The sequence below is a fragment of the Dunckerocampus dactyliophorus genome, chromosome 2 (assembly GCF_027744805.1).
Source record: "Dunckerocampus dactyliophorus isolate RoL2022-P2 chromosome 2, RoL_Ddac_1.1, whole genome shotgun sequence".
Lineage (NCBI taxonomy): Eukaryota > Metazoa > Chordata > Actinopteri > Syngnathiformes > Syngnathidae > Dunckerocampus > Dunckerocampus dactyliophorus.
Window position 1 is genome coordinate 1,421,322 of NC_072820.1, and position 27,967 is coordinate 1,449,288.

Genomic DNA, 27,967 nt, shown 5'->3' on the forward strand with positions numbered 1-27,967 from the left:
ATTTCAGAGGCTTTTGGTGAAATCTAAGATGATTATAAATGGCAGAATATAAAAATAAGCTACGTATTCAACCCAGAGGATGGCATCTTGGTGTGGAATATGTAATTGATGTTACATAATATCGATCAAAAGCTCTCTAAATGTATATTTCAGAATTGGTTAGTAATATTTGAGATATGTCACGTAATATGCCATCTTTAAAAGTATATTTTGCAAGCTTTAGGTAAAATCTCAGCTGGTAAATACAGTACAATATAAAAACGACCTACGTATTTAACCAAGCAGACGCCATTTCGACTTATGTGACATAATGTCACATGATACGTCACATAAGGCTCTTTTAAAAGTCAATTTTAGAGGCTTTTGGTGAAATCTAAGATGATAAAAATAGCAGAATAAAAAAATAACCTTCTTTTATTTAGAATATGCTGATGCTGACGAATAACCCCCCTTACGACCTTGCTACCCTTCTCTATCCCCCCCCCCCCCCGGCGTGTTTGTCTTTCCCAGAGGACAGGAAGTGGAGCGCAGGACTTGTTGACTTCCTCCCAGTCACTCATTAACAGACGCTCCCTTTTCTCTGAGCCAATCAGGGCGCAGGAAGCAAGATGAGGTGGTGTTGTGCAAACATGGCGGCGATGAGGTCCCTCTGACTGAGGATGAACCTTAGAAAGGATGTTTTGCTGGATGTTCTAACGAGTCCGTGCTGACGCGTGGCGAGGTTTGACGTCAAGCAATTTCAATACAATTCCGCCGCTGTTAGCAGCGACATTACGCCAGGTTTTTTACAAGAAATTGCATGAAGTCGTTCACGTGTGCAGCGTTTCACTCCTCTTATTCGCAAAATCTGCTAAATACCTGAGAAAATAAATGACAATCATTTTTAAAGAATGATTAAAATATTAAATGAATAAAAACGGTAAACATATAAATTCATTTTAAAATATAAATTAAAAATAATTACAATTATGTTAAATATATACACTTAAATGAAAATAAAAATAAATATATCTATAAACTCATTCAAATATAAAATTAAAATAGAATTAAAATACTTCATTTCAATCATTTTAAATAAAAAAATACTGAAGTATAAATTAATATAAACAAATTAAAATATCCAAATTAAAAATGCTAAATAATTCAAATAATTTTAAATATCAAATGTAAAAAAAAAATAATAATTACAAAATAGTATAAATTATTGCATATAATAAAGTATATAACAATACAAAGTGTAATATTTCACATAATTTAAATATTATATATTTAAAATATAAAATAATTACAAATATAAATAATTAAAAAATATATTTATATAATTATAAAATATAATTTAAAAATGAATTCAAATGTTAAATACAACAAATCTTTTCAAACTATATAAAAACAAGTAAACCATAAAATATTTCAACTGTAAAAAACTTAAAATATGCATAAAACAATTAAATGAATAAAAAATATAAATAAATAAATAAATAAATAAATGGGCTTCTCGTCCAAGGCTGCGGCCCCCCAACCCGACCTCGGATAAGAGAAAGAAGATGTGTTGACGTATGGATAAAATAATTCATGAAGCCCACAATTGTGCACTCAGCAGAACCCTGTGATTCTAACCCTCCTCCACATGCACACAGAACCCACCAGGACCGTCACATGACACGCCACCGCCCCATGTTCCGACCGTCTTTCATAAAAATAAAGATAAAAAAACATTTCAATGTAATTTGAGCTGAGACAGGATGACCGTTCACCTTTTGGAAACAAAACACCCTCAGCGCTCTCGTGGTTTTGTTCGAGAAACTCGAGCAGGAACATCCTTGAAACCTTCCTGATCTGTGACACCACCCTCAACTTTCACCTCTGAAATCCAAGCAGCAACTATCTTTGGGCCTTTGGCGCTAGTTTGGAGACATTCCCAAAGCGTGACCAGACGTAAGGTTACACATATATGATGTGACCATACACATACTGTATACGATGTTTCACAGTATCATGCTCTTCATAGATGAACGTCAACACACATCACATCATTTCACACCTGGAGGAGGACTTCATGATGAAAAAGTACTCCTGTGTATAACGCAGTAACACAAACCAGGAGGTACACACACGCACACACACCCAGACATCTTCCAGAAATCATTCTTGGACAGTGACGCACACAAAGTGGGGGTCCAACAATGCATGAAAGCAGACCAAAAAAAGCATAGGCTAAAATGCTTTGCTGGTTGTTTTTCCTAAAAGTTTGTTAGACAAGAATTAAAATAATATTATAGCAGTATATTTACATGCATTTTTTTCCTAAAAATGTAAAATATTATGAATAATTATTTTAATAAATTATGAGTTTAAAAATATTTGAATCTAATTAAACATTTTTAAATAAATTATTGTCTTACGTATAGTAAGCTACAGCAGCCAGTGTGAATATGGCGCCCTCCTGTGGAGGCAAACCGTACTACATCAGAGCGCACAAACCAATGAGGTCAAAAGTACAGCCGTACACACCAAAATAATGTATTTAAAAATATTTGCAATTATAATATTAAAATAATTCATAAAATAATATACAATAATATAAACAAATAATACATGTATAATTTATTAAAAATAATTATTCATAGTATTTAATTTTTAAAAAATGAAAAATAATACAAATAATACATCTAATTCTAATGCTATAAATGCGAAAGTTTGGAGACACTATTGCATCCCTTTGAATGAGAAGGTGTCTCCAAACATTTGACCTCATTGATTTGTGCGCTCTGGTGTAATACGGTTTGTCTCCACAGGGGGGCGCCATATTCACACTGGCTGCTGTAGCTTACTATACATTAGACAAGAATTTAAGAATAATGTATTTTAAAACTATTTTTTATTATAATATACAAATATCATACAATTATAACAGATTCAAAATAACTATTCATAATATTGTAGATTTTTTTCAATAAAAAATAATACATGTAATTATAATACTAGAAATTATAACATGAAAGGTTTTAAACTCACGTGCGGCGCGGCGTTGCTGACGTTGTTGTTGTTGTTGAGCTGGTCGTGGGTGACATGCGACGGCGCCGGGTGACAGTCCAGCGACACTCGATCTCGACAGGCGGCGTGACACGCGTACTTGCAACCTGCAAACGCCACACAGACTGGTCACAAGCCGCACGCGTCACCTCTCACCTCTGGGACCAAGGCGGCGCTACCTGGCCTTAGCACCTGTCTGCCATGCGGGAGATTGCACAAGGCCCCGCCCATGTCCCCACCTTCATCCATCTATCACATCCTCTTCCTCCCCTGTCAATTTGGATAAATGTGTCTCTCTCTCTCTCTCTCTCTCTCTCCACACACGCACACACACACAGCCACTGTGCTGTAGTGCTGAGTCGTGTGTTTGTGGACGGACTGCTGAGTCATGCTTTCTGGCCTGGTTGACGTGTTGCGTTGTGACGGTTTGCTGGATTTCCCGCCGTCATCCGGCGGCTCCGCTCCTCCCGAGAGGAGGCGACATCCCTGCGGCCGTCCGTACGTCAAGGTCATGTGAAGGAAACCAACGTGGCTACCAACAGTAACTGGAAGGCTCTTACTTTGAAAGTCTGAAAAGGTGGAAGGTCATGAAGCAAGTTTCAGCGCACGATGATTCAATGCACTTTCACAAAAATGAACACCTGACCTGCTAACAGATCCTCCTGCTCTGCTGTTTTTAATGATTGACTGCAAAAATGCGTGTCAAAGATCCTCTATGTAACAAGAGCACTCTGCTGTTTTTATTGATCAACTACAAAAATGCGTGTCAAAGATCCTCTATGTAACAAGAGCGCGCTGCTGTTTTTATTCATCAACTACAAAAATGCATGTCAAAGATCCTCTGTGACAGGTGCACTTTGCTGTTTTTAAGGATCGTCTGCAAAAACACCAGTCAAAGATCCTCTCTGTGACAGGGTGCTCTGCTGATTTGAAGGACCTAGTCAAAGATCCTCTATTTGACAGGAGTGCGTTGATGTTTTCAAGGACCGACTGTAAAAACGCCAGTCAAAGATCCTCTATGTGACAGGAGTGCTGTGTTGTTTTCAGGAATGTGCTGCAAAGATGGTGCGTGGAACTAGTTGGCTGGTTTGTGTGTTTTTGCAGGAAGACTCTAATGGAGTTTGTGTTTGTGGAGGTCAGAGGTCACAGGGAATGATGCTGTGAAATAGTCAGGCTGTTGTCATGGCAACCAAGCAGTTGAAAAAAGTCATAGTTTTCTACTTTCTACTTCTACTAAAGTACAGGCATGCAGGTGCAGAGCAGATGCAGTATGGCTTTTTCAAATGTGCTATTTCCCGAGTAAGGACGTTCTCCACGTGGACTCACCAGAGTTCTTCCAGAGCAGGCTGACCTCCAGCCGCCCCGAGCGTCTCATCACGGCGGGAAAACGGTAGAAAAATCCCGAAATCCTCCTGAAAGTTCTGCCAAAGTTCTTCACGACGCCCATCGTCACGCCGCACGAACGGAAAACCCTGACAGAGACTCCTCAGCAACACACACACTGCCATCCATCATACCTCTGTGTGTGTGTGTGTGTGTGTGTGTGTGTGTGTGTGTGTGTGTGTGTCCTAGCTGACAGCAGCTCCTCCCTGATCAGGCCGACCCCCGTCTGTGTGGGTCAGCTGCTTCCTTCTTGTTTGTTCAGCCATTGTCACACTTGGGCTCCACAAAACACACACACACACACACACACATTTCTCACTCAGCTTCAGAATTCCCAGCGTGAGGAACTTAGTGAGGTCTGATGGTTCATGGATTGCACCTGGTGAATATTCCATGGAAGCAGACTAAGATCCTTGAAGAGAAACCACCAAGAGACTTGATTCAGGATTTAGAAGTCCTCATGAAAGTGGAGCTCAGGCATAGCTGATCATCTACTTCCTGTTTTTATCAATGACTGGATCATCTACTTCCTGTTTTTATCAGTGACTGGATCATCTACTTCCTGTTTGCCAATGACTTGATCATCTGCTTCCTGTTTTTATCAATGACTTGATCATCTGCTTCCTGTTTTTATCAATGACTTGATCATCTACTTCCTGTTTTTACCAATGACTTGATCATCTACTTCCTGTTTTTACCAATGACTGGATCATCTACTTCCTGTTTTTATCAGTGACTGGATCATCTACTTCCTGTTTGCCAATGACTTGATCATCTGCTTCCTGTTTTTACCAATGACTGGATCATCTACTTCCTGTTTTTATCAGTGACTGGATCATCTACTTCCTGTTTGCCAATGACTTGATCATCTGCTTCCTGTTTTATCAATGACTTGATCATCTACTTCCTGTTTTTACCAATGACTTGATCATCTACTTCCTGTTTTTCCCAATGACTTGATCATCTACTTCCTGTTTGCCAATGACTGATCCACTTGCTAACCGCTTACGTGCAACCAAACTCCTCACTCTTATCACATTCTGTTTTCACTCAGGCATCCTATATGAGGACAGGAGAACTCTGCTGTTTTTGAGGACATACTGCAAAATCTGTAGCCCAATATCCTCCATGTGACAAGAGCACTCTGCTGTTTTTAAGGAGCACCTACAAAAATGCGTGTCAAAGATCCTCTATGCAATGAGCTCTCTGCTGATTTTGAAGACCTACTGCAAAACACTAGTCAACATAGTCAAAGATCCTCTATATGACATGTATATGTATCCTCTATGGCTACAAGAGCACTCAGCTGTTTTTGAGTACCTACTACAATAAAAACTAGCCAAAGATCCTCTATGTGACAAGAGCACTCTGCTGTTTTTGATAAACTACTACAAAAACAAGTCAAAGATCCTCTATAGATACAAGAGTGCTCTGCTGTTTTTTAGAATTTTCTAAAAAACACTAGTCAAAGATCCTCTATATTGTGCTATTTTTGACCTATTACAATAAAAACGAGTCAGAGACTATTCCACCTCAGACCCTCGGCGCATGTGGGCGGGGCTCCAGCACATCACAGACTATCGACAGCGGAGTAGCGTAGCCACGTCCAGCCAAACCACACTTCCAGATGAGCTGAATGAGTTCTATGCCCGCTTTGACACCCAAACTCCTGATGAGCAGAGAGGGTGGCTGGACTTGGGGAGCACACAGGACTCACCTCTCATGGTGACATCAGCTGATGTGCGCAGGGTTCTGAACAAAACAAACCCACGAAAAGCAGCAGGCCCAGACAACATCTCAGGACGTGCACTTCGGGTTTGCTCATCAGAGCTAGCTGATGTGCTTGCTGACATATTTAACCTGTCGCTTGCACAAGCATCTGTACCGACCTGCTTTAAGTCCACCACCATAGTGCCCGTACCCAAGAAGAGCAACGTGACCTGCTTGAATGACTATCGCCCTATAGCACTCACTCCTATTGTTATGAAGTGCTTTGAAAGAATAGTCATGACCCACATCAAAAAGAGCATCCCGGCGGCAACTGTGGACCCTCTCCAGTTTGCATATCGCCAGAACCGGTCCACGGATGATGCAGTCAACACTGCCATCCACACAGCCCTTTCTCACCTACAGGGCCAGGACACATACGTCAGAATGCTATTTATAGACTATAGCTCTGCATTTAATACAGTCAGCCCCCACAAACTCACAAATAAGCTCCTCACACTTGGCCTGTCACCCTCCCTCTGTAACTGGGTGTTTAACTTTCTAACAGGCAGGCCCCAGTCAGTCAGAGTCCACAATCGCACATCCAGCTCAAGAATTGTGAGCACTGGGACCCCACAGGGGTGTGTGCTGAGTCCGCTCCTCTACACGCTCTTCACCTACGATTGCGTGGCCTCCCAGAACAACACCAGCATCATTAAATTTGCGGATGACACTACAGTCATCGGCCTGATCACTGGTGGTGTTGAAACATCATACAGAAGAGAGGTGGTGGACCTCATAGCTTGGTGTCGTGATAACAATCTCCTTCTCAATACAGATAAGACTAAAGAGATGATCATCGACCCAAGAACAAGGGAAAAGGAGCCGCATAGACCCCTGTTTATTGATGAGACTGAGGTGGAGAGGGTGAAAACCTTCAAGTTCCTTGGCACACACATCAGCGAGTACCTCACCTGGTCTCACAACACCCAACAAATCATCAAGAAGTCCCAAAGGAGACTGTACTTCCTGAGAAGACTGAGGAAATTTGGCATGTCCACCACAATCCTGAGTTGCTTCTACAGATGCACTATGGAAAGTGTCCTTACCGCCTCCATCACTGTTTGGTACGGTAACTGTACAACACGTGATAGGAAGGCACTCCAGCGGGTGATCAAGACCTCACAGAACATTGTTGGGGCAGCACTCCCCTCACTGCAAGACATTTATAAATCTAGAGTCCTACGCAGAACACACAACCTCATCAAGGACAGCACACATCCACAACACTCATTATTCACACTCCTACCGTCAGGCAGACGCTACAGGAGTTTGAAGTCCAGGACCACAAGGCTGGCAAACAGCTTTTACCCACAGGCCATCAGGCTTCTCAACGAAGCACTCACACACGTCGCACGCAACACACGCACACACTCATAGCACTTTATTTATTTATTACTTATTTATTTGTATATTTATTTGTATGAATGTCTCTTCTTTTTGTTGCTGCTTAATGTTTATGTTTCTTATGTTCTTATTCTTTCTTGTGTTTTCTTTCTTTTTCTTGGGAGAATGAACAGAATAAGATTTTCATTGCATGGTATAACTGCTGTTTTACCATGCACATGACAATAAAACTCTCTTGAATCTTGAATCTTGAGATCCTCTATAGATACAAGAGTGCTCTGCTGTTTTTGAGGACCTACAACAAAAACACTAGTAAAAAGATCTAAGTGACATCAGCACGCTGCTGTTTTTACAGGCCAACGACAAAGAACACTAGTCAAAGATCGTCTATGTGACAAGTGTTCTGTTGTTTCTGAGGACTGACTGCGAAAACACGAGTCAACATAGTCAAAGATCCTCTACATGACTGCTATATGTATCATCTATAGATACAAGAGCACTCCACTGTTTTTGAGGATCTACTACAGTGAAAACTAGTCAAAGATCCTCTATGTGACAAGAGCGCTGTGCTGTTTTTGATAAACTACTACAAAAACAAGTCAAAGATCCTCTATAGGGGGATCTCCTCCCAGATCTGGACCAGGGCATCACTGAGGTACATGGACGCATGGAGGAGATTCCAGGAGACAGGTAGTTACTCCAGGAGAGCTGGACAGGGCCGTAGAAGGTCCTTCAACCCTCAGCAGGATCGGTATCTGCTCCTTTGTGCAAGGAGGAACAGGATGAGCACTGCCAGAGCCCTACAAAATGACCTCCAGCAGGCCACTGGTGTGAATGTTTCTGACCAAACAATCAGAAACAGGCTCCATGAGGGTGGCCTGAGGGCTCACCGCCCAGCACCGTAGAGCTTCATTGGCATTTGCCATAGACCACCAGAATTGGCAACTACACCACTGGTGCCCTGTGCTCTTCCCTGATGAGAGCAAGTTCAACCTGAGCACATGCGACAGACGTGAAAGGGTCTGGAGATGTTGTGGAGAACGTTATGCTGCCTGCAACATCATTCAGCATGACCGGTTTGGTGGTGGGTCAGTGATGGTCTGGGGAGGCATATCCCTGGAAGGACGCACAGACCTCTACAGGTTAGATAACGGCACCCTGACTGCTATTAGGTACCGGGATGAAATCCTTGGACCCATTGTCAGAACCTACGCTGGTGCAGTGGGACCTGGGTTCCTCCTGGTCCACGACAATGCCCGACCTCATGTGGCTAGTGTATGCAGGTCGTTCCTGGAGGATGAAGGAATTGATACCATTGACTGGCCCCCACGTTCACCTGACCCAATAAACCCAATAGAACACCTCTGGGACATTATGTTTAGGTCCATCCGGCGCCGCCAGGTTGCTCCTCAGACTGTCCAGGAGCTCAGTGATGCCCTGGTCCAGATCTGGGAGGAGATCCCCCAGGACACCATCCGTAGTCTCATTAGGAGCATGCCCCCACGTTGTCAGGCATGCGTACAAGCACGTGGGGGCCACACAAACTACTGAGAATCATTTTGAGTTGCTACAATGACATTTTAGCTAAATGGACCAGTGTGCTGCATCATTTTTTCACTTTCATTTTTGGGGTGTCTTTGATTTCCCCCCTCTATAGGGTGATCATTTTCATTTCTATCAAATGATGTGGCATCATTTTGTTACTAATACATCACCCACTTATTATCAGGAAACATATTCAACATCATTTTCCCCCAGTTTAGATCTGATGTGTTTTCCAAGTGTTCCTCTAATTTTTTTAGCAGTATATATATATATATATATATATATATATATATATATATATATATACATATACACACATATATATATATGTATTTTTGTCAGTTCTTTATGGAAGGTCAACAACAAACTTTACTAGTTGCTGTTGTTTGACAGACTTGGCGTCTGGTTTCAGATTTCAGACCCGATCCGATCCGGTCGGCCCGCATGCCAACAACATTCTGGCGTGGCGCGGCCCTCATGTCTGTCTGCCGTCACCACCACCATCAAGGTCACATTACTAATTAGGACGTGATTGATTATTACATGACTAATTAGGACATTTTGAAAAGGATGACATGATTGTGGGGTTTCTTCCCAAGTCTGTGTTATGCCAACATTCAGCTGTTTTCTCATTAGGGTGATTGGTGGGCAGGAGCCTACCCCAGCTGACTTTTAGGTACTGCTCACCTGTCAATGACAGGACACACACAAACTCTCTCACCTATGGATCATTACTCCGTAATTACATTGTAATGAGTATTTGATGATTCCATCATAAAGAGACAAAAATGAAAAGTGAAAGTGACACTCACTTGCACAGGTGAGACCCCTGCGGAAGATGTACTTGCAGCATACGTCACACCAGGTGCCCTCCCCTCCAGGCCCAAAGCTGTGGCCCTCCCCGGACTCCTCCTTCACCCTAGGGTCCTTCTCCCCCGACGTGAAGATGGTCCTCACGTCAGGGGGTCTGAACCCCTTCTTCCGGGTCCTATGCGGTCCCCCAGCGTGCCCTTCCTGGCCCAGTCTGTCCCCGGTCTCTGCCTGGCCCTTCCTTCTGTCTGGGCTCCTCAAAGGCTCCGGTCGAGCTCTGCCCCTCCAAGCCGCCTCCAGGCTCTCCAGGCTGGGCGGCTGAGGAGACAGGTGCCGCCGCACCACCTTCACCATCCCCACCTTGTTGGAGAGCCGCAGCCTGGCGCCCGCCGGCGGTGACGTTTCCTCCGTAGCGCCGCTTAGTATCGGCGGGGCTCGGCTGACGTGGACCGCGGGCGGTGGAAGGTCAGCCGAGGCGACGTGCTTGCGACCCCCATGATGGACCTCCTTCATCCTCACAGCCGGGCGGAGGCGTCGGGAAGCAGGGGAAGCGGCATTGCGTCGAGGGGACACTGCGAGCCTTCCTGGTCGCCGTCCAGGAGCAGGTTGTGGCAGTCGGCTCGGTCCAGAACGGGTTGGATCTCATTTCACACACGGCAGCCGAGCAGGCGGAGACCCTGCTGAAAGAATTCCCCATTCAAGAATCCAATTCTAAGCACACAAAAACGTTGACGACTCGTTTTTAAGATCAAAATTCATAAACGGAACAATTCTGCGTCCATGACATCAGCATAAAGTGTCTAATTTAAACATTTTAAAACTCCAGTTTGTTGTTGCCGCACACTACTGCTGCAGTAGCCCAACGCAACCACACGAGGGTGCTGTTTCCACGCCTCCAAATGACGTTAGAGTTTTCTGTGACTTGAAACACAAACAATTCAGCCTGGACAGCTTCAAACGTGAAAATGCTTGAAATTAAACTTCAATTTTTATTCATGCTCACTGATTAGTATACATCCATTCGGTCCAACATATTAGCCAAGCGACAGAACGTATCTTTCACACTCCTTTATCAAAATAGGATGGGTTACTTTGCTAACAGTCACAATACTGAGACATAATAAATGTGCTTATTATTCCCTCTGCTGCACGGATCACCACTTTGTGTCCGCTTCCAGTGTAAGACGGAAGGTGCAAAAATGTGTAAACAAGCATCGGTAGCAGCGATAGCCGAGATGGCGGCCATCACTGCACATCATCGCCATCATCATCATCATCATCATCTTCTTCACAGCTAAAGGCCGCCTCCTGCAACAGAAGACATCCATGGCGTAAAAACACTCAACCTGTGTGTGTGTGTGTGTGTGTGTGTGTGTGTGAGACATACATAACCGCCCTGCTGCTTGGCCCAGGAGGAGAAGTGATTCTGCAGGTAGGTGGCGCCGTATCCCATCAGGCGGTTCACAGGCAGCGTGTCAGCAGCAGACAGGCGACTGGTGACCTGCAGACAACAACCACATGAGGCAAACATGTTCACAAAAGCCCGTCGTTCTTCTCACCTCGCAAGCGACGGCAATCTGAGTCTTGGGTGACGTTTGAGGACCGGGAGCTTCAGGGTCAGGGTTGAAGAGGCCCAACCTCATCAGGACGGTCTGGATCAACCTCTCAAAGAAGCCGTAGTTCCAGAAAAGCTCCATGGCCGTTAAAGCGTCTCTGAGCTCCTGTGGGACATGGACGCTCACCTTCCACGTGGATTCTGCCCCCTGGTGGGGTCTAGAGTGCTCACATTCTCACTTACGTTGGTGACCTTCTGGTCCAGGCTGTCTCCACACTCCCTCAGAAGGAGGCCAATCAGCTTCTCCACGTTGGCGTCCTCTGGTTGGAACGGACACACACAGCACGCCGTCGTCAACCAACCCGCTTCCACGAATCGGGAATCACGACTCACCTTCCGGAGAATCCAGCTCCACTTCCGGCGGGGCGAAGGGGATGTCATCGGCGATGTCCGTCAGCCTGCAGGCCACCTTGTCTATCTCGTCCGCCCCCTCCACATCACCTGAGGGGACTTTGAAGTGCACACATTTTGACCACAACCAATGGGTGGGGGGGCACCACACTGTCATTTAGTCCTGTGAAAAAACAAGATTCCTTACCGTCTGCAGGACCTTGGTTGATGATGATATGTCTGTCTGCAGGACCTTGGGCACAGATGAAATCACCTCCTCTCTCAGGGGCTCTCCGAGCTTCCCCCGTCTCAGGCTTGATGCATCTCAAAATGCTCGTCAGACGTTTCCACCTCCTCTTCTTCTTCTTTGTAGATGCCTTCTCTTCTTCGCTCTTGTCGCCGGAGTCCAAGCAGCCCATTTGAGCCTCCAGGGACCCCTCCAAGGACGACTCGCTGCATTTTCTCCTCCGCCGCCTCTTTGCGTACGCCATCATGAGGCGGAATTCCACGATGTTCCGCAGGTTCTCTGCATCTGAGGTAGCTTCCCGGCTGTCGGCAGCAGCGCCACTGCTGCTGCTGCTGCTGCTGAGGTTGTTGCCGTTGGCGAAGGGGTCGTGGATTTCGATGCGTCCGTTTGCCATGTTGGCTTGCTGGTCATTTTACAAGAATAAAGTCAAAATATTGACAAAAGCTGTAATCTAATGAGAAAATGGCATCAACAAGAACACCACAATATTACGAGGAAAAATCACATCATTTTATTAGCATAAAACCTCTAATATGACAAACAAAACAAAATGTTTTTGGAAAATTAATTTGGGGGAAAAGTTATATTATGGGAATAACGTCATATTATAATATATGTTATACTATATGTATATATGATAAATAATACATGCATGAAGACTTAAGAATAATGTCAAAATATTTGGAAAATTAAATTAACAGCAAAAATGGGGGGATTAAAAAAAAGCCAAGAGTGAAGTTGATACCTAATAAAAGTCTTTTTCATGTGTACGACAAAGCTGAGATGAAGTTTTTTTTTTAGAAATACAAATAACTTGTTAGCATTCCTTTCATATTTCCGTTTGTGGTCCTCGGTGGAGAAAATTTTGGACAACCCGGCTTGTACCATTTATGGTGATTTGTCTCCCCCTGGCGGCGGTTGATAGAACACAGCAGCACTAAATGGAAGGGCAATTCAACATCTCTTAAACCTCAAAAAGACAATCATCACATTTAGAAATCACATTTATATCGTGAAACACGCACTCATAGGCCAAAGTAAAAGCATATAGGATGGTTTGTAAAAAAAGAGAATATAAAGTACCACAATTTCGTTACAGTTGGTTAAAGAGATTGATTGTAAATTTAAATTGAGTAACTCATTAAATGCGACAGGGGGTATACACAATTTCTTTCGTCGTGACAGTCACTTTGAGAACCAAGAGAAGCTATAAAACACAGTAAAGGCTTATTTTTACACAGCAACTCATTCAAAACGTCCACGAGGGTCACAAAAGTCAGATTAGAGCCCTTTTCTTCCGGTACGTCTTGTACAAATTGATCGTCAAGAAAGATAAAAGGGTTACTACTTACAGAGAGACGGCTCCAAAGGGGCAAACAAGTTCCAACAAACGTCCTCCTGTAGAGTTTTTACTTCCGTTTTCAGGTGCAGCGTCACGCATGCGCTTTAAGTCTTACGTACGTCACGAACACGTGCTCCTTCCCACACGCAAACATAACAGGAAGCCCATTAAAAAAAGAAAAAGACAAATAGTACGATTTTCTGAATATATTTTATTTTACTCATGTGCTAGAGGAATTAAACATTAAAGTCAACTTGAGGTTATTTAGGTTGAAACTTCATTTTCAAATCTAAAAAAAGAGAACTTGATCCTTTTGGGAAACTCCAGCTGTAATTCATGTAGGTGTGTGGCTCGTAACAAGCTACGGCATCAAACTAGCTAACTGAAGATGTTCATAGTCTGTGGAAAAATTTGACTTATTCCTGAAAGGAACGGAAAGAAGGAAGGAGATGTATGTGTTGTTGTTTTGTTTGTGCAAAAAAAAAAGGAAACGCAGGGGTGCACGATAATTATCGGGCGATATGAGGGAATTATGACGTCGTACCGATGAATCCGATAACACTCAAAATAGCTCCAATAACCGATAAAACGCTCCCATCAGGCGAGATTGCTGTGCAAGTTGACAAATCAAGCGCTCCTCTTTCCCCCCGCCTGTGATGTTACCCGCCTCACGGTCCCCGGAGCTCACTTGGAAACAAACATACAGGAAGAATAAACAAAAAAACATATCAGACATTGAAATGCTAAGGCCGCGGCATTTGAAAAGTGACTAAAGGTGTGTTATGTCATGTCTAGAGGGCTCTAATAATGTTAAAAAAAAACGTATTTAGACGGTCATAAATAGGTTTTCTATGCACAATATTTCTTACTTTCTCTTATTATTATTATTATATGTACTATATTGGGTAATATGAGTGTAAAGGTGATGATAGGGGTGTTATGTCATGCCTAGAGGGCTCCAATAATGTAGTGCTGGGCCACTCGAGGTGGTTCCCTCCTCTCTATACTCTGGTTCTCCTGGTAGTAGTGATGTGGTAGTAGTCATGTCATCATATTTGATTAGGACAAATCAACAGGTACACTTGGTCCAATCCTAATTTGTTCCAGTCCTTCTTACCTCCAGGTGTGCACAAACTACACTTAAATTTGAAAAAGCAGATCTAAAAAAAGTAATCAGTTATCGGTACCATATCGGTCTTGAGAAGCACAAAGTTATCGGTGTCAGTTTGAAAAAAGAAAGAAAAGCAAAAGGTAACGTGCATCTCTAGAAACATGCATTCAAGCAGAGAACAACACCAGAGCCCATCGTCAAAACTTCTGTTTACAATTTAAGAAAAATAAAAACAGAACACTTCAAGTCACCTTCAGCAAAAGACACAAAAAAACAAAAACCCCGCAGGAAAACCAGGCATAAAAACATTCCAAACAATAATTTAATAGTTGAAACAATATTCATAATGCATTTGTATGCAAATACTGCAAAGTAATTAATGAAAACGTCATGCAGAGCCAACGCTACTGAGACAAAAGTGAAGATCCAAAGTCTTGCTTCTACTCAAATTGATTAAAAAAAAAAGGTGTGCTGATCGGAACAGGCCCCGCCCACAACCACACCCATAATATGTGCGTACATATTATTACAGCAACACAAATCCAAGAAAAAATGGTCATGTTTGTGACAAAGTGCACTGCAAAGTTCAAACAGGAAACTGTACAACATTTTCCATCCAAGCGTGTTTGACTCTTTCCAAGGCAAGTCATTCAAGAAAAGTCAGGAAACGACCAGAAATTCACCAAAATCGAAGCAAACATTGATCTCAAAACGCCGCGTGCGCACTTTATACTGACTTTTTAACAAAAATGTCTGTTAGTAGCCTCAGCTGGCTCAGGGTTAAATGTGAAAGCGGAGAACGCGTGCCATGAAGAAAGTGGACCTCTACGACGACGGCGACGTATTTTCAGTCCGTGGCGTGGGAGGACAAAATAGAAGAAGAACTTGAACCCCGCCTGCGCTGAAGCACCTTCGGCAAGAGCTTCGACTAGCTTAAAAACATTAATGTAATGTAAACCACCTCGTCTGTTCATATTGCATCGAATATGGCTCAGAGTTTTGTCTCACACACGCACACACACACACACACACACATACAGAGTAAAACATTACAAGATGTGTTGGATGGCAGCTGAAGAGTTAGCAGTTAGTCGTTGAAACACTGCATCCCTCGCTTGACAACAATATTGACATGAAATGTCAACATTTGCATTGGAAAATGAGGGAAAAATGGGGGAAAATGCGGGAGTTTCCCGGGAAAAACGGGAGGGTCCTATCCTGGCTGATATGACAGATTCGCACTGAATCTCTTTGGGCGACATTTGGGATGTCTGAATGCAACTTTTTTTCCACCTCACACTGCAAATATTCAGAACTGGACTGGTTTGTTTCACCTGATGATCAAGATGTTGTCCATTGATCATCAGCCAAGCACGTAGAAACAGCACAAATGTTTGTTATACCAAAGTTTACATTTACATTTTTTTTCAGAAAAGCTTGAAAACGGTTGTTTTCTCTTTTTTCCAGTAGACCAACCTCAAAATCCAACAAATATTTACGTAAATATGACCATTTCTTTGTCATTTCTCCCAAATGACGTCACCGCAGGTGAGGAGGCGGTGTTTATGCAATCAGCCACCAGGGGGCCACAAAGGCGAAGTAATTGGACACGTCTGTGTTTGCGTTCAAACTACAGTCGTCCCTTTGCTTTATCACGGTTATTTGGTTCCACACCTGACCAGGATAAGAGAATTAGGAAGGATTCAGTATATTCAATAGAATATTTTCGTAGTTATGGCATAGTAACAACTTGTCGACAATCTTCTAGATATGGTTTTTAACATTATTAGAGCCCTCAAGACAGGAAATAACACCCCTATAGTCACTTTTACACTCCTATTACCCAATATAGTTGATATAATCAGAGAAAATAAGACATATTAGACACAAATAAGATAGCAAAGGCTCACACGTTAGCATTTCCTTGTTGTTTTTTTTCCTGGACAACGTACTTCTGCCATGACAATACCTCGATTTATTGTACAATACACGGAAGTATTGTAATATGTCCATGTATTGTAATGGCGGCTTCAAATATTGAAATATCTATACCGCCGATACCGGCTCCACACGCTCTGAAAATGATTCTCAAATCAAAATATCGATACTTTGGATGCTTCAGTCGTTTAAGGTAATGTTTGTCCGAAACGTTTGTCTAATGAAACGTAAATGGAGCCATGTGTGCATTGTTTTCATTCTTTAAAGTAGGTATTATTCTTATTATTTTACTTATTTTCTTTTTTAGAAAATCAAAGTTAACCTTTTTGCATATTTGATATGATTTTGTCATCTGCTTTTCTCTTGTTGTGTAATATACTTCAGGTTTTAAAATATTACATTATTAATTCAGTGAAATTAATAATCAATCTTTTTAATGTACAATTTATGAATTGTTACTATTACTATTTTTAATGAATAAATGAAATATCTTGTGTTCTTTATGTTATGACTTTTAAAAATGTACCAGACACAATCGGTGAATTTGCACAAAGTATCGGTATCGCCGATACCAGCCTGAATTTTACTCAGTATCGAATCGGAGATGAAATCAGCGGTATCGCATATCATGAAGAGTTGAGTGCCTGTCCCACCGAACAGTGCCACCTAGAGGCCGATGTAGAACACAGCAGTAGAATGCTTCTGCCTTGTGTGTATTTTACAGTAGTTTACTTAGTCAGTTGATTTAGCCATTTTATACTTGAATATTCAACCCCGAAACAGCAATTTTTGAAAAACCGCGATAGAGTGAGGGACGACTGTAATTAAAAATCTTGAAACAAGCATTTTTTCCCCCTCCTGTCATCATTTCCGTTGGGGCTTTTTGTGGTTTTTGAAACGGGTGCAAGGTGAAAGATAGCATCAGGTAACGATACGAGCGCCTTTTTTCCTCAGAGAGACGGATCTGCAAGAATGTCTTTGGCACAAAAAGGTCCGACGGGGCTGAACGTAAAAGCGCAAACACGTCCATCAGTTTTTATGCTTCGGAGTCAAAAAACGCACTCCGTCGCCCGGCTGCTCAAAGTGCACTTTTGCCCCAACAATCAGCTGCTCGGCCCAGCGGAACCGCCAATAAATAGAATTAGGAACAAATAAATAGAAATAAATAGCTGATGAAATAAAACATCGTCCACTGCTGCTGCCGCCGGGGGTCCACGCAGACATGTCCATTCACTTTTGGATGCACAGTGCCACTGTGGAAGTGTGTGTGTGTGTGTGTGCGTGTCAGACTGCTGTTTCCAAGTCCTCATGGGGGGTAGACGATGTTTTTTGGCTGCTCAGGTAGGAGATGAGCTCAGAGTCTCCCTCTGCTTGGTCCACTGGTGTCTTCCCCTGAAGGACACACACACGTTAGCACAAAAGATAGCCGAGACTCACTTGTGTGTGTGTGTGTGTGTGGGTGTGTGTGTGTGTGTGAGCGTGTACGTACCTGAAAGTTGGTTTTCTCCAGCGATGCTCCTGCCTCCACCAGCAGTCGACACACTGCATGCTGCTTCTCTAAGGCGGCTTTGTGCAAGGCGGTGTCCCCTCTACACACACCCACACACACACACACACACACACACACACACACACACACACACACACACACACACACACACACACAATGATATCAAACTGCGCAGACATGCTATTAGTATTTTAAATAAATGTTTATATACTTTTCTCTGTCTGGTAAGTCAAGAAGCACTTTGGATCCTGAGGAGAGAACACATAACACTCAGAAAATTATGCCAAATGACAACACATTCACTTGAATAACAGTAAGGTTGGGTATTGTTTATGTATTATCGCATACCGCTACCAAACCAGTGCTTTTGAAACTGTGCCAGTGCTTAAAAAGTGTCTGAAACGCTATTTAAAAGATGAAATACATACGAGTGTTCAGATGTTTATCTTCAGCTAAAAATGCGGTCTTATTGTGAAAGGCAAGCCGGAAGTTGTGCGGGTTTGACTTCCGGTTGCAGCAGCCGATCACATCGATGTGTGAGTGCTAACAAAGCGCAGCCTGTAGGTTCAATGTGTACAATTGAATAGCTTAGTAGTTAAGACAGCAGCGTTGTACACAGGTGCAGATCATTTTGATGATGTTTGTGATGTGGAGAGACGTTAAATGTGTATAAATGTAATTAGCCTGCTAGCTTCAAGAGCACTTGTATTAGCATAGTTCGAAGTGGGGCGTGTATGCACCCTTTAGTAGCTGATGACTCAGTTGTTTGCTTTTCTTTGCAGATTAAACCCGTTGAAATGAATGATGGCAGCAGGACTCAACTCTAAAGAAAGGAAATTCATTCTAAAAAAGCGTGAATGCACGCAAATACCAAGGGAATTGTTTCGTGATGTGTGCGATTTCCATTACTTTGCGTTGTCAAAATAAATAACAAGTTTACAATATTTAAAGTGTATGTATGTTTTTTTGGACACCCAGTGTGTGTTTGCTGCACACCATACTGTATGTACAGTGTGTGTCTTTCTTCTAGTTAAAATACTTCAGTAATATCAATTAAATGATACAGTATCTAAGTCATACATTCACCAATATGAAATAAAAATCCACAACAAAATGTGTAAAAAAAAAAAAAGAAAGAAAGATTTGACGGTACTTTTAAGTGCATACATTCCACACAACTGGCGCAGAAACAAACAACATATCAGATGGAGCGGAGAGAGGAGGTAGAATGTTGGTACCCTGCTGCAGGATGAACACGACCAGCTGCGCGTGTCCGTTCTGAGACGCTTTATGCAACGCCGAGCAACCTCCAGAGTCTCGCACCAGCAGGCTGACGCCACGATGCACACACTCTGACAACTTGATCCAAAAAAAGAAAGCATGTTTCATCCGCTGAAAATTCTATGTGTGTGTGTGTGCGATGTGTTACCATAGAGAGATCGCCCGAGCTGGCGGCTGCCAACAATGCTGTCAACACACAAATAAAACCTCATTAACATGTACAACGTTCAAAACACGCTCCAAGTGAGTGTATGTGTGTGTGTGTGTGTTTGTGTACCTTGTTCCTCAGGCGTCAAAGGAGTGCTGGAAACATAAAAGACACGTGAGTTTAATATTCAACATCAAGAAATGCCGCTCATTGTTTCTGTCTCAGCACTAACAGTGGAGGCTCACCCCGTGTTTGGCTCCACCACCAGGTCGGGCATCCCCGTGGACGACACCTGGCCCACCGCAGGCCCCTCGTGGTCCAGGATAAACACCTCGTCCTGGCAAATCTCCGTGACGAAGTGCAGGTGCTCCTACACACGCACAGAAACCGGTAGGTGGTTGAATGCAGCCTACTATTAAGTCAAATAATATGCATATACAAGCACATTTTATATATTTGTTGCCTAAATTAAACATTTTTAAGAATAAAAATGGCTAAATGAAGGAAAATACAAATATAAGGCATTCAGAAGAGGCATTCAAATGCGTGATGATATGTACATAGTATTCTACACTGGTAACTAGGTGTCAGTAATGTTACATTGATGAGACAATAGCCACCACAGGAAGTACTGTACAGGACAGGTTAAAAAAGTAAAAAAAAAAAAAGAACAAGGAACTCACCCAAGGCTAATGTGTGAACCTGTATTATGTCTTATTTTCTCTTATTATGTCTACTATATTGGGTAATAGGAGTGTAAAGGTGACTATAGGGGTGTTATTTCAGGTCTAGAGTGCTCTAATCATGTTTAAAAATTTATTCAGAAGGTCATAAACAGGTTTAAAATTCCCAATGTCTTATTTTCTCTTCTTATGTGTACTACTATATTGGGTAATAGGAGCGTAAAAGTGACTATAGGGGTGTTATGTCATGTCTAGAGGCCTCTAATGTTAAAAACTGTATTTAGAGGGTCCTAAACAGGTTATCTATGTCTAATATTTCTTATTTTCTTTCACTATATTCGTTAAGAGGACTGTAAAAGGTGACTATAGGGCTGTTATTTCATGTCTAGAGGGCTCCAATAATGTTAAAAACCGGTCGTGAACAGGTTTTCTATGCTCTAACTACAAAAATATTCCAATCATGAATAAGGAATCCTACACGCAAATTCACTTATCACAGTCGGGTCTGGAACCATTTAACCGCAATAAACGAGGAATTACTGCAATCAAACCCCTCCAGGTGCTCTTTTTCAAAACAGTGACTAGCGACAAATCTAGCAAAGAGACTTTTGGAAATACGTATTTTTTCCAATACATCCATAAATGGCCTCGTCTCGTTAGGTGTGGCTGTCTCACCTGAGCCTTGTCGATGCGATAGAAGCGGTCGGCTGATGTTGCTGTGGACAATGACGGACAACCAACGTTAACGGGGGGGTCAAACGTTGGCATGTTTTTGCTGGACTCACAATCTAAGAAGCTCCAGTTCGAAGACAGTCTCCCAGCCGAGGTGCTCCTGGGGACGCTTCTGCTCTCATCCTGCACACAAACGCCTTCGTGAAGCTCCAACATGAACCAAAACCTGGAACAATATGTCAAAAAACTGACCTGGTAGTGCACTCTGTGGCCTGCAGAGGGCGCCTGATGCAAATCCTACACAGCACAAATGTATGAAAGTTAAGAATGCTTTGTGTCCTCATGCTGCTAGAACATGATTATTGCACAGGTGTGCCTCGGGCTGCCCACAATAAAAGGCCACTCCAACAAACACGCATGCACTCTCGTTGCTGACTGTATTGCAATCACTCGTCTATAGTTAGGTTTCATAATAGACGATGAAGATGAGGGTCTTACCTCCTGCAGCCTGTCGATGTAGAGTCGGCACGTCTCCAGGTCGCAGTCCCCCCTCACCACCACGATTCCTACTGGGATGGCTGCCATACAAAAACACACGCTTGTCACTCTGACACATCGCACACATTTAACAGCGCGCACACTTACAGATGTCCCGCAGTCGCTCTTTGTCGTACTGCAGCCTGTCGTACTCCTGCAGGCTGATCCGGTTCACTCGCAGGCGCAGGCGATCCGGAACGGCGTGGGGACTGGGAGTGACGACAACACACGCGCATGGACGTGCACACCCACACGGTCATGCAAAGGCAAGTTCAGCGCAATGTACACAAATGGACAATGTGGAGATCTCTGCATATTTTTTATATACACAATACACTGCTGGAGTGTTACATTTATCAGGATTATATTATCTTCAGGTTGCAAGTTCATGTTAAGGCGCAAAGCAGAAGCACACTGAGACGAGGAAAGACTTTGACACGCTGCCAAGCTCTCTCACACACTTAAAAACTAAAAGCATTAGGCTGTGTCTCAATTGACGCACTTGCCTAGGTGCATTCACACTGAGTGTAAGTAATTTTGGGGGACTAACAGGGGTAACACATTGCCTGCACTTTTTCAAAACACAGTTGTTGGCCCCTTGTATTGTTTACCGTCCAAAAAACAACATTATGCCACAATAAAAAGGAGACTCGTCAAGCACGCGGAAAACGGCCGCTCAAGGTGGAGCCTGCTTTCCCCTAGACGGCCCGCAAGACATCGATTGGCTCAGCCAAATTTGTCCTAGCGTGTGATTGGCTGGCCCCGCTGTCACTCCTTGAGCGACTGGACGTGTGTCCCACACAAGTGTTTTCGTTAGCTAGCAATAACTAATAAGTTAAGTTGTTAACATGTTGGGCGTTTGGCCTGCCTGGGTCACGTCAGCTAGACGGATTGTAATATCATTTAACATAACATTTAACGTAACATAACCAGTTGTGACCCCTCCCCCCCCACACACACTTCTGACATCGTACGTACGCAAGTGAGACACAGCCTTTGTTTTTCCCAGTGAAAAGTTAAACGCTGGGCTGTGATACCGGAATTTGCCACTAGGCGTCACACTTTCACACCTAAAAGGATATAGCAGCAGCAACGAGAGTAACCACTTGGAGGCAGTATTGTATCACAAAGCTGCTCTATCACACACTAATACTGAACAAGAACTACAATGGATCCCCGCAAATTCATGCATTAAAAAAATATAAATATGTATTTTTTGTCGGAAAATAGGCCGTTTTTTTCCGCAGAAAGCACATCTCATTCACCGTAAGTCGGTAATAAATGCACAGTATACATGTGCTACTGTTAGAAAGCCCACAGTTTGAACATGTTTATGTCCTGATGCTTCACTGACGTTTTTTCATTGAGCACTGACATTTCGCACTTTGTTCGGTGGTCCTTGAAAGCACCATAGTTGTGAGACGGTAAAGTTTGTTTGGCTAGCAAACCTGAAACAGTCAATCCGGCCTCAAAACTTGCAGAAAGGTGAATTCACCATTCATGAGGGGCGAGTAGCTTTACATATAGTAAGTTTTTAATCAGTGTGTGAGGCATATTTAGGACTTAAACCTGGACTGTGTGGCGAGTGAACAGAGAGAATATAATCTAATAATTGCAACAGCCACTTTTATTGCAAATGTTGATCGGTACTCGGAGGAGAACATCAGCGTCAAGCATTTTTAAGCCCTGCAAAAATTGGGGATCTACTCTACTATCCATCTATGCACACAGACGTATACGTCGACAGAGGGTGAGGTACTTACACAGAGAAGGAGTCAGGGGGAGCAGAGAGGCGGCGCAGATCAGCTGCACACACCTTCTGAATACTACGGCCGCACGTGCACACACACACGCACACACACACACACACACACACACACACAAGAGAGGAGGGAGGGACGACGAGATGTTGGAGAGGGGTTGGGGAAGCAAGGAGAAAAGTGTGAGAAAAAAAAGAGGCAAATAATTGGATGGACGAGTACGGAGGCAGGAGGGATGCAGGGAAGGGACCAATAGTGGAAGGAGACAAGGAAGGACACGAGGAGGGAGGATGGAGAGGTGGAGAAAAGAGGTAAATAGAAGGCAGTGATAGCAGAGCGTCGCATCACAGTACATCAAAGCGCAGACAAAAAGTTACGACAGCCGTTCCTACTCCGTTAGTCACCTTGCGCCCCCAACACACACACACACACGCACGCACACACACACACACACACATACGCAGAGTTAAAAGACATGAAGAATATTAGTGCAGTGCAGGGGGTGGAGGAGTGTTAGTCGCCACACACTTTCACATATCGACAGGAGTCAGCTCCCACTGTGCAGGTTGCATGACTCAGCGTAAGGCGTGCATGGGTGTGTGTGTGTGTGTGCGCGTGTGTGTGTGTATGCATGACTCACTCATTGAGCAGGGGCACAGAGGTGCGTCTCTTGCTCTTCTGGACCATGTTGGCCTGATTGCGGAGAGAAATGCGGAGAGTAGACGGAGCCAGACGACACGGCTCGCCGTCCACCTGTGAGGACACACCAACACTTTAAACACTTTTTCAACTATAGAAATTAAAAAAAAATAATAATAATGATATCATGATTAATTCAAATAAGTTAAAATTTACAATAAAATAAATATTTTTTTAATAAAAAAATATTGCCATGAATTAATTCAGATAAATACAATTTTAAAATAAAATTGTTATTTTTTTTCTTTTTAAAAAATATAAATAGAATAAAAAATATGTAATTAATTAATTAAAATAAATACATTTTTTTTTAAAAAAGGTCATGAATTCATTCAAATAAATACAATTTTAAAATAAAATAATCATTTTTTTGAATTTTTAAAAATATCAATAAAATAAAATAAATAATGTCATAAATTAATTCAAATAAATACAATTTTTATATAAAATAATTAATAAAATAAATAAATGTATATAATTATTTATTCAATTTAAAAACATAAAATATAAATAAAAAATAGTAATTAAAAAAGGAGAAGTTATGCCTGTTGCCTTCCTCTTTTTAACCGTCTTTTTAAGTCGGCCAGTGATGAATTCCTGACCTTTCAAACAGCAAACGCTGCCTAAAAGTGCTGACACCAGAGTTCTAATGTGCTCCTTTCTACTTGTCTTATTTCAAAACACTGACGCTACCCCATTCGAGTTTCATTATAGACTTCGAACGTAAACGAGCTCACCTGAACAGGCACGGTCTTGAACGTGGTGAGGATCACCTCCCTGCACTGGTGCAGCCTCTCGCCGTGCCCTCCCACCTGGAGTGCCGCCTGCAGGACGGAGGCGGTGCAGCACACATCACATGAACCCAGAACTCATTTGCCCTTATGGGTTATAACGCCTCCCACCTCATCTTTGGTCCATTGTGTGTGTGTGTCTCACCAGTGAGGCCATGGTGAAGCCGATGACCTCGATGCAGCCGTCGTCGTGGCGCTGCGGCTCAAAGTCGCGGTGGTCGCCCGTGTTCCCCCAGGGCATGGTGCCCGCACAGTACCTGCACGTGACACGATGCCAAGGAAGTAGTTGTAAAGACTTCCTGTCAATAACAAGGTTGCTATGACTCGTACAGTACCTGGGAATGTTTAGAAACACAATGCACTGGAATTTCAGCTCCTGGATCTTTGGAGTCAGATCGGTGCCATCACACTGTAAGAGAAAAAATAAATGAAATAAAACAAGTAAGAAGGATTGGAGATGGTGTTTCACGTGTTGACAGCAGCAGCGTGGTCGCGGTCGCTTAGCGGTGTTGTGTTGCGCTCCGCTGGTAATCACAGGCCAGCGAGTGTGTTCGCACTCACCACCACTCGGACGTGCTTGGACAAGTCCCTGGAGCTCCTCTGGAGGAAATCAGAGAAGGCAGCCTGCGTCGGCGCACACACGAGCAGAGAGAAGAGTTGATTAGAATCATTTCCATCATGAAAAAGAGGCACCGCCCTGCATTCATTTTTATATAGAATTTAAAAATAAAAATCTTTATTTAGAATTTATTTTAAAAAGTCATACAATTTTAAGTTAAGATTTGGTGTGACCTGTTTGCCAAAAATATAAAAAAACACATTTCTTACGACACAAAAAAGGGTCCATAAAAGTGACATGCGTCGTGGTCAATTATGCAAATTAGTTGACAATGAAGCTTTTGGAAATGAGCTAGGTTACCTGATACCAAAATGTTTCCCATAAAGTCAAATCTCGGATTTCGTCCAACATTTTTACACAATTTTGCCTTGTTTTTTGTACAATATTGCATGTAACAAGCTAGTCTGTTTGTCCTGGACTGTATCGTTCTGCAAAAGCGACTGCACGAACACATTTTCTATTGGGGGCAACTGCTAAATAACCCGCCATGGGGCCAATGAAATTTGTGAGCAGCAGCAATTTGATAAAGAAGGTGAGAAAATTCAATCTGGCCAGGATGTACGCAAATCTGCATCAACAATAACTTCCAGCCATTACTCATTTATCAATACATCAATACATCAATTCACATTATTTATATAATAAACTACAGTGGTGTGAAAAAGTGTTTGCCCCTTTCCTGATTTATTTTGTGCATGTTTGTTGCACTTAAATGTTTCAGATCATCAAACAAATGTAAATATTAGTCAATAACAACACAACTGAACACAAAATGCAGTTTTTAAATGAAACTTTTTATTATGAAGGGAGAAAAAAAATCCAAAGCTACATGTCCCTGTGTGGAAAAGTGATTGTATAACTTAAGTGAGATTAAATGAGATCTATGAGGGTGGAAAAGGTTATAAAGCCATTCTAAAGCTTTGACACTACAGAGAACCATAGTGAGAGCCATTATCCACAAATGACGACTCATCCGAGAGGTCACAAAAGACCCCACAACAACATCCATTGTGGCTGAATGACAACAATTCTGCTAAATTCCTCCCCAGCGCTGGAAGAGACTCATTGCAAGTTATCACAAACGCTTGATTGCAGTTGTTGCTGCTAAGGGGGGCCAACCACTTATTAGCTTTAGGGGGCAATCACTTTTTCACACAGGACCATGTAGCTTTGGATAATAACAAGTTTCATTTCAAAACAGCATAAAGTGTTGAATTGTGTTGTCATTGACTAATATTTACATAAGTTTGATGATCTGAAACATTTAAGTGTGACAAACATGCAAAAAAAAAAAAAAAAAAAGACTTTTTCACACCATTGTACATGATTTCCTGTGGGGAAAATTGCCTCTTTTTTGTACATTTCGGTTGTCTTCTGACCTCTTGGAATGAATAAACGACAAAAGCAGAGGTTCTACTGTACGTTTGTGCCTTTGAACACTTTTAATGTGTTGCTAATACGCGTGGTATGGTTTAAAACTACACAGGGGTGTATGAGTCAGTGTGTGTGTGTATGTGTAGGTGTGTGTGTGTGTGTGTGTGTGTGTGTGTGTGTGTGTGTGTGCGTGTATGTGTGTGTGAAGCAACACTCACTCCTGCATAGAACATCTTGTTGCGGAAGCGACTATTAAACTTTTCAGGGTTGGCCTCTGAAAATGAGAGCGCATGAGATAATGATTAAAAAAAAATAATAAAAAAAAAAGAGGTAAAAAAAAACAGACAAGAGTCAAGAGCGTGAAGAGACACTGAAATGGATTCCACCGACCTCTGGACTCATGGAACTCCAGGGTGACGTGAGCGTCAAAACCCAGGCTGAAGTAGTTGTTGAACACGTTGAGAGGCAGCTGAGGACACACACACACGCACACACACACACACACACACACACGCACACACACACACACGCTGGATACATTACATAACATTCATGCTACTTGCTAGTCGCTATACACTCTTCATTAAATCCCCAAATGGGAGGTGTTCCTAATTCTTTCCTGACCTTGTGAGTGCCGTCCTCAGACTGGGTGGCGCTCTTCTCCACTTGGAGGTTCCACCTGTCCAGCTGCACCACCGAGCCGTCCTCCACGTGACACAGGACCTTCGACACCGGCTCGTCCGTGTAGCCCTGTGGCACACACACGCGCAAAAGCGGGTGTGATGAATGTGCAGGACGCCAGCGCTGCGTCCGCGCCAATCTCACTTCCTGTTCTCGACCCCTCGCCACGTTAAGCGTCGGCGTCCTCGCTGGCCAGAGAAGAGTGGCACTGAGTCACACACATACTACAAGAGATCATTGACATCCACTGTGCAGACAAAAGAACGGTCCCGATGACGCACAATCACAACTAACGTGACACTTTGTGAGCTGCACGGGTCGAGAGGAGAGGACGGGATGGACAGGAAAAAGGCTCTTGCACGCTTCCTGGAATGCGGGTGAGGCGTTCTGCGGCTTGACACGTGCAGAAAAGTATGGAGACACTCGGACTTGTTATAAAACACAGAATTGTTCCCTGACTTTCCATGCTGTTCTAACCCGTAAGAAAGCTACCATCACACTTTAAATGTGTTCCAAAGTATCCCACACAGCTCGACTTCAACTTAGAAGTTCAGTTTTTGCACTTCCCAAGCGGCAGTGCGCCAAAGAACAGGGAAGCCATCACCCTGGTAGTGAAAATGAACATGATAAAAAGCTCCAAGAGAGGAGACTGAAGGCCAATGAGTGCTGGAGGCGTCATGGATTCAGTGCACCGCTACAAGGAGATCTGGGAGGAGAAGAGGAGGTTGCCCTTCTAGACTAGCC

At 43.0% G+C, this 27,967-nt stretch overlaps 3 protein-coding genes across 4 annotated transcripts in view; all 3 read right to left on the minus strand.

Annotated features, from left to right (window-relative positions):
* The window catches only part of rassf3 (Ras association domain family member 3), a 32,053-nt gene extending 21,491 nt beyond the window's left edge, over positions 1 to 10,562 (minus strand). The window contains exons 1-2 of the mRNA XM_054768438.1: positions 9,888 to 10,562; positions 3,016 to 3,140 (exon numbers count right to left, since the gene is read on the minus strand). Coding sequence (XP_054624413.1) covers positions 3,016 to 3,140; positions 9,888 to 10,398 — 636 coding nt within the window. The 5' untranslated portion in view covers positions 10,399 to 10,562. The remainder of the gene's footprint in view (positions 1 to 3,015; positions 3,141 to 9,887) is intronic.
* Positions 10,563 to 10,813: 251 nt separating this feature from the next.
* On the minus strand, positions 10,814 to 14,983 carry LOC129177372 (apoptosis facilitator Bcl-2-like protein 14). The gene is made up of 7 exons (XM_054768441.1): positions 13,430 to 14,983; positions 12,039 to 12,480; positions 11,834 to 11,950; positions 11,684 to 11,760; positions 11,445 to 11,606; positions 11,273 to 11,386; positions 10,814 to 11,193 (listed from the first exon to the last, which is right to left on the minus strand). Exons 2-7 carry the CDS (start codon positions 12,469 to 12,471, stop codon positions 11,131 to 11,133), a joined length of 966 nt encoding a protein of 321 aa, XP_054624416.1. The 5' UTR covers positions 12,472 to 12,480; positions 13,430 to 14,983; the 3' UTR covers positions 10,814 to 11,130.
* A 155-nt stretch (positions 14,984 to 15,138) lies between these two features.
* Positions 15,139 to 27,967, minus strand: part of dgki (diacylglycerol kinase, iota) — a 64,132-nt gene continuing 51,303 nt past the window's right edge. The window contains exons 14-34 of one of the 2 annotated variants that reach the window (XM_054768434.1): positions 27,167 to 27,292; positions 26,933 to 27,011; positions 26,761 to 26,816; positions 25,111 to 25,173; positions 24,885 to 24,958; positions 24,695 to 24,806; positions 24,496 to 24,582; positions 23,700 to 23,812; positions 23,063 to 23,125; positions 21,408 to 21,508; positions 21,261 to 21,340; positions 21,015 to 21,059; positions 20,876 to 20,945; positions 20,766 to 20,806; positions 19,653 to 19,777; positions 19,537 to 19,562; positions 19,408 to 19,445; positions 19,217 to 19,337; positions 18,190 to 18,226; positions 17,958 to 18,057; positions 15,139 to 17,860 (exon numbers count right to left, since the gene is read on the minus strand). In XM_054768434.1, the coding sequence (XP_054624409.1) occupies positions 17,753 to 17,860; positions 17,958 to 18,057; positions 18,190 to 18,226; positions 19,217 to 19,337; positions 19,408 to 19,445; positions 19,537 to 19,562; positions 19,653 to 19,777; positions 20,766 to 20,806; positions 20,876 to 20,945; positions 21,015 to 21,059; positions 21,261 to 21,340; positions 21,408 to 21,508; positions 23,063 to 23,125; positions 23,700 to 23,812; positions 24,496 to 24,582; positions 24,695 to 24,806; positions 24,885 to 24,958; positions 25,111 to 25,173; positions 26,761 to 26,816; positions 26,933 to 27,011; positions 27,167 to 27,292 (1,665 nt within the window). In that variant the 3' untranslated portion in view covers positions 15,139 to 17,752. The remainder of the gene's footprint in view (positions 17,861 to 17,957; positions 18,058 to 18,189; positions 18,227 to 19,216; positions 19,338 to 19,407; positions 19,446 to 19,536; positions 19,563 to 19,652; positions 19,778 to 20,765; positions 20,807 to 20,875; positions 20,946 to 21,014; positions 21,060 to 21,260; positions 21,341 to 21,407; positions 21,509 to 23,062; positions 23,126 to 23,699; positions 23,813 to 24,495; positions 24,583 to 24,694; positions 24,807 to 24,884; positions 24,959 to 25,110; positions 25,174 to 26,760; positions 26,817 to 26,932; positions 27,012 to 27,166; positions 27,293 to 27,967) is intronic. The other variant, XM_054768435.1, reaches the window with a different exon arrangement.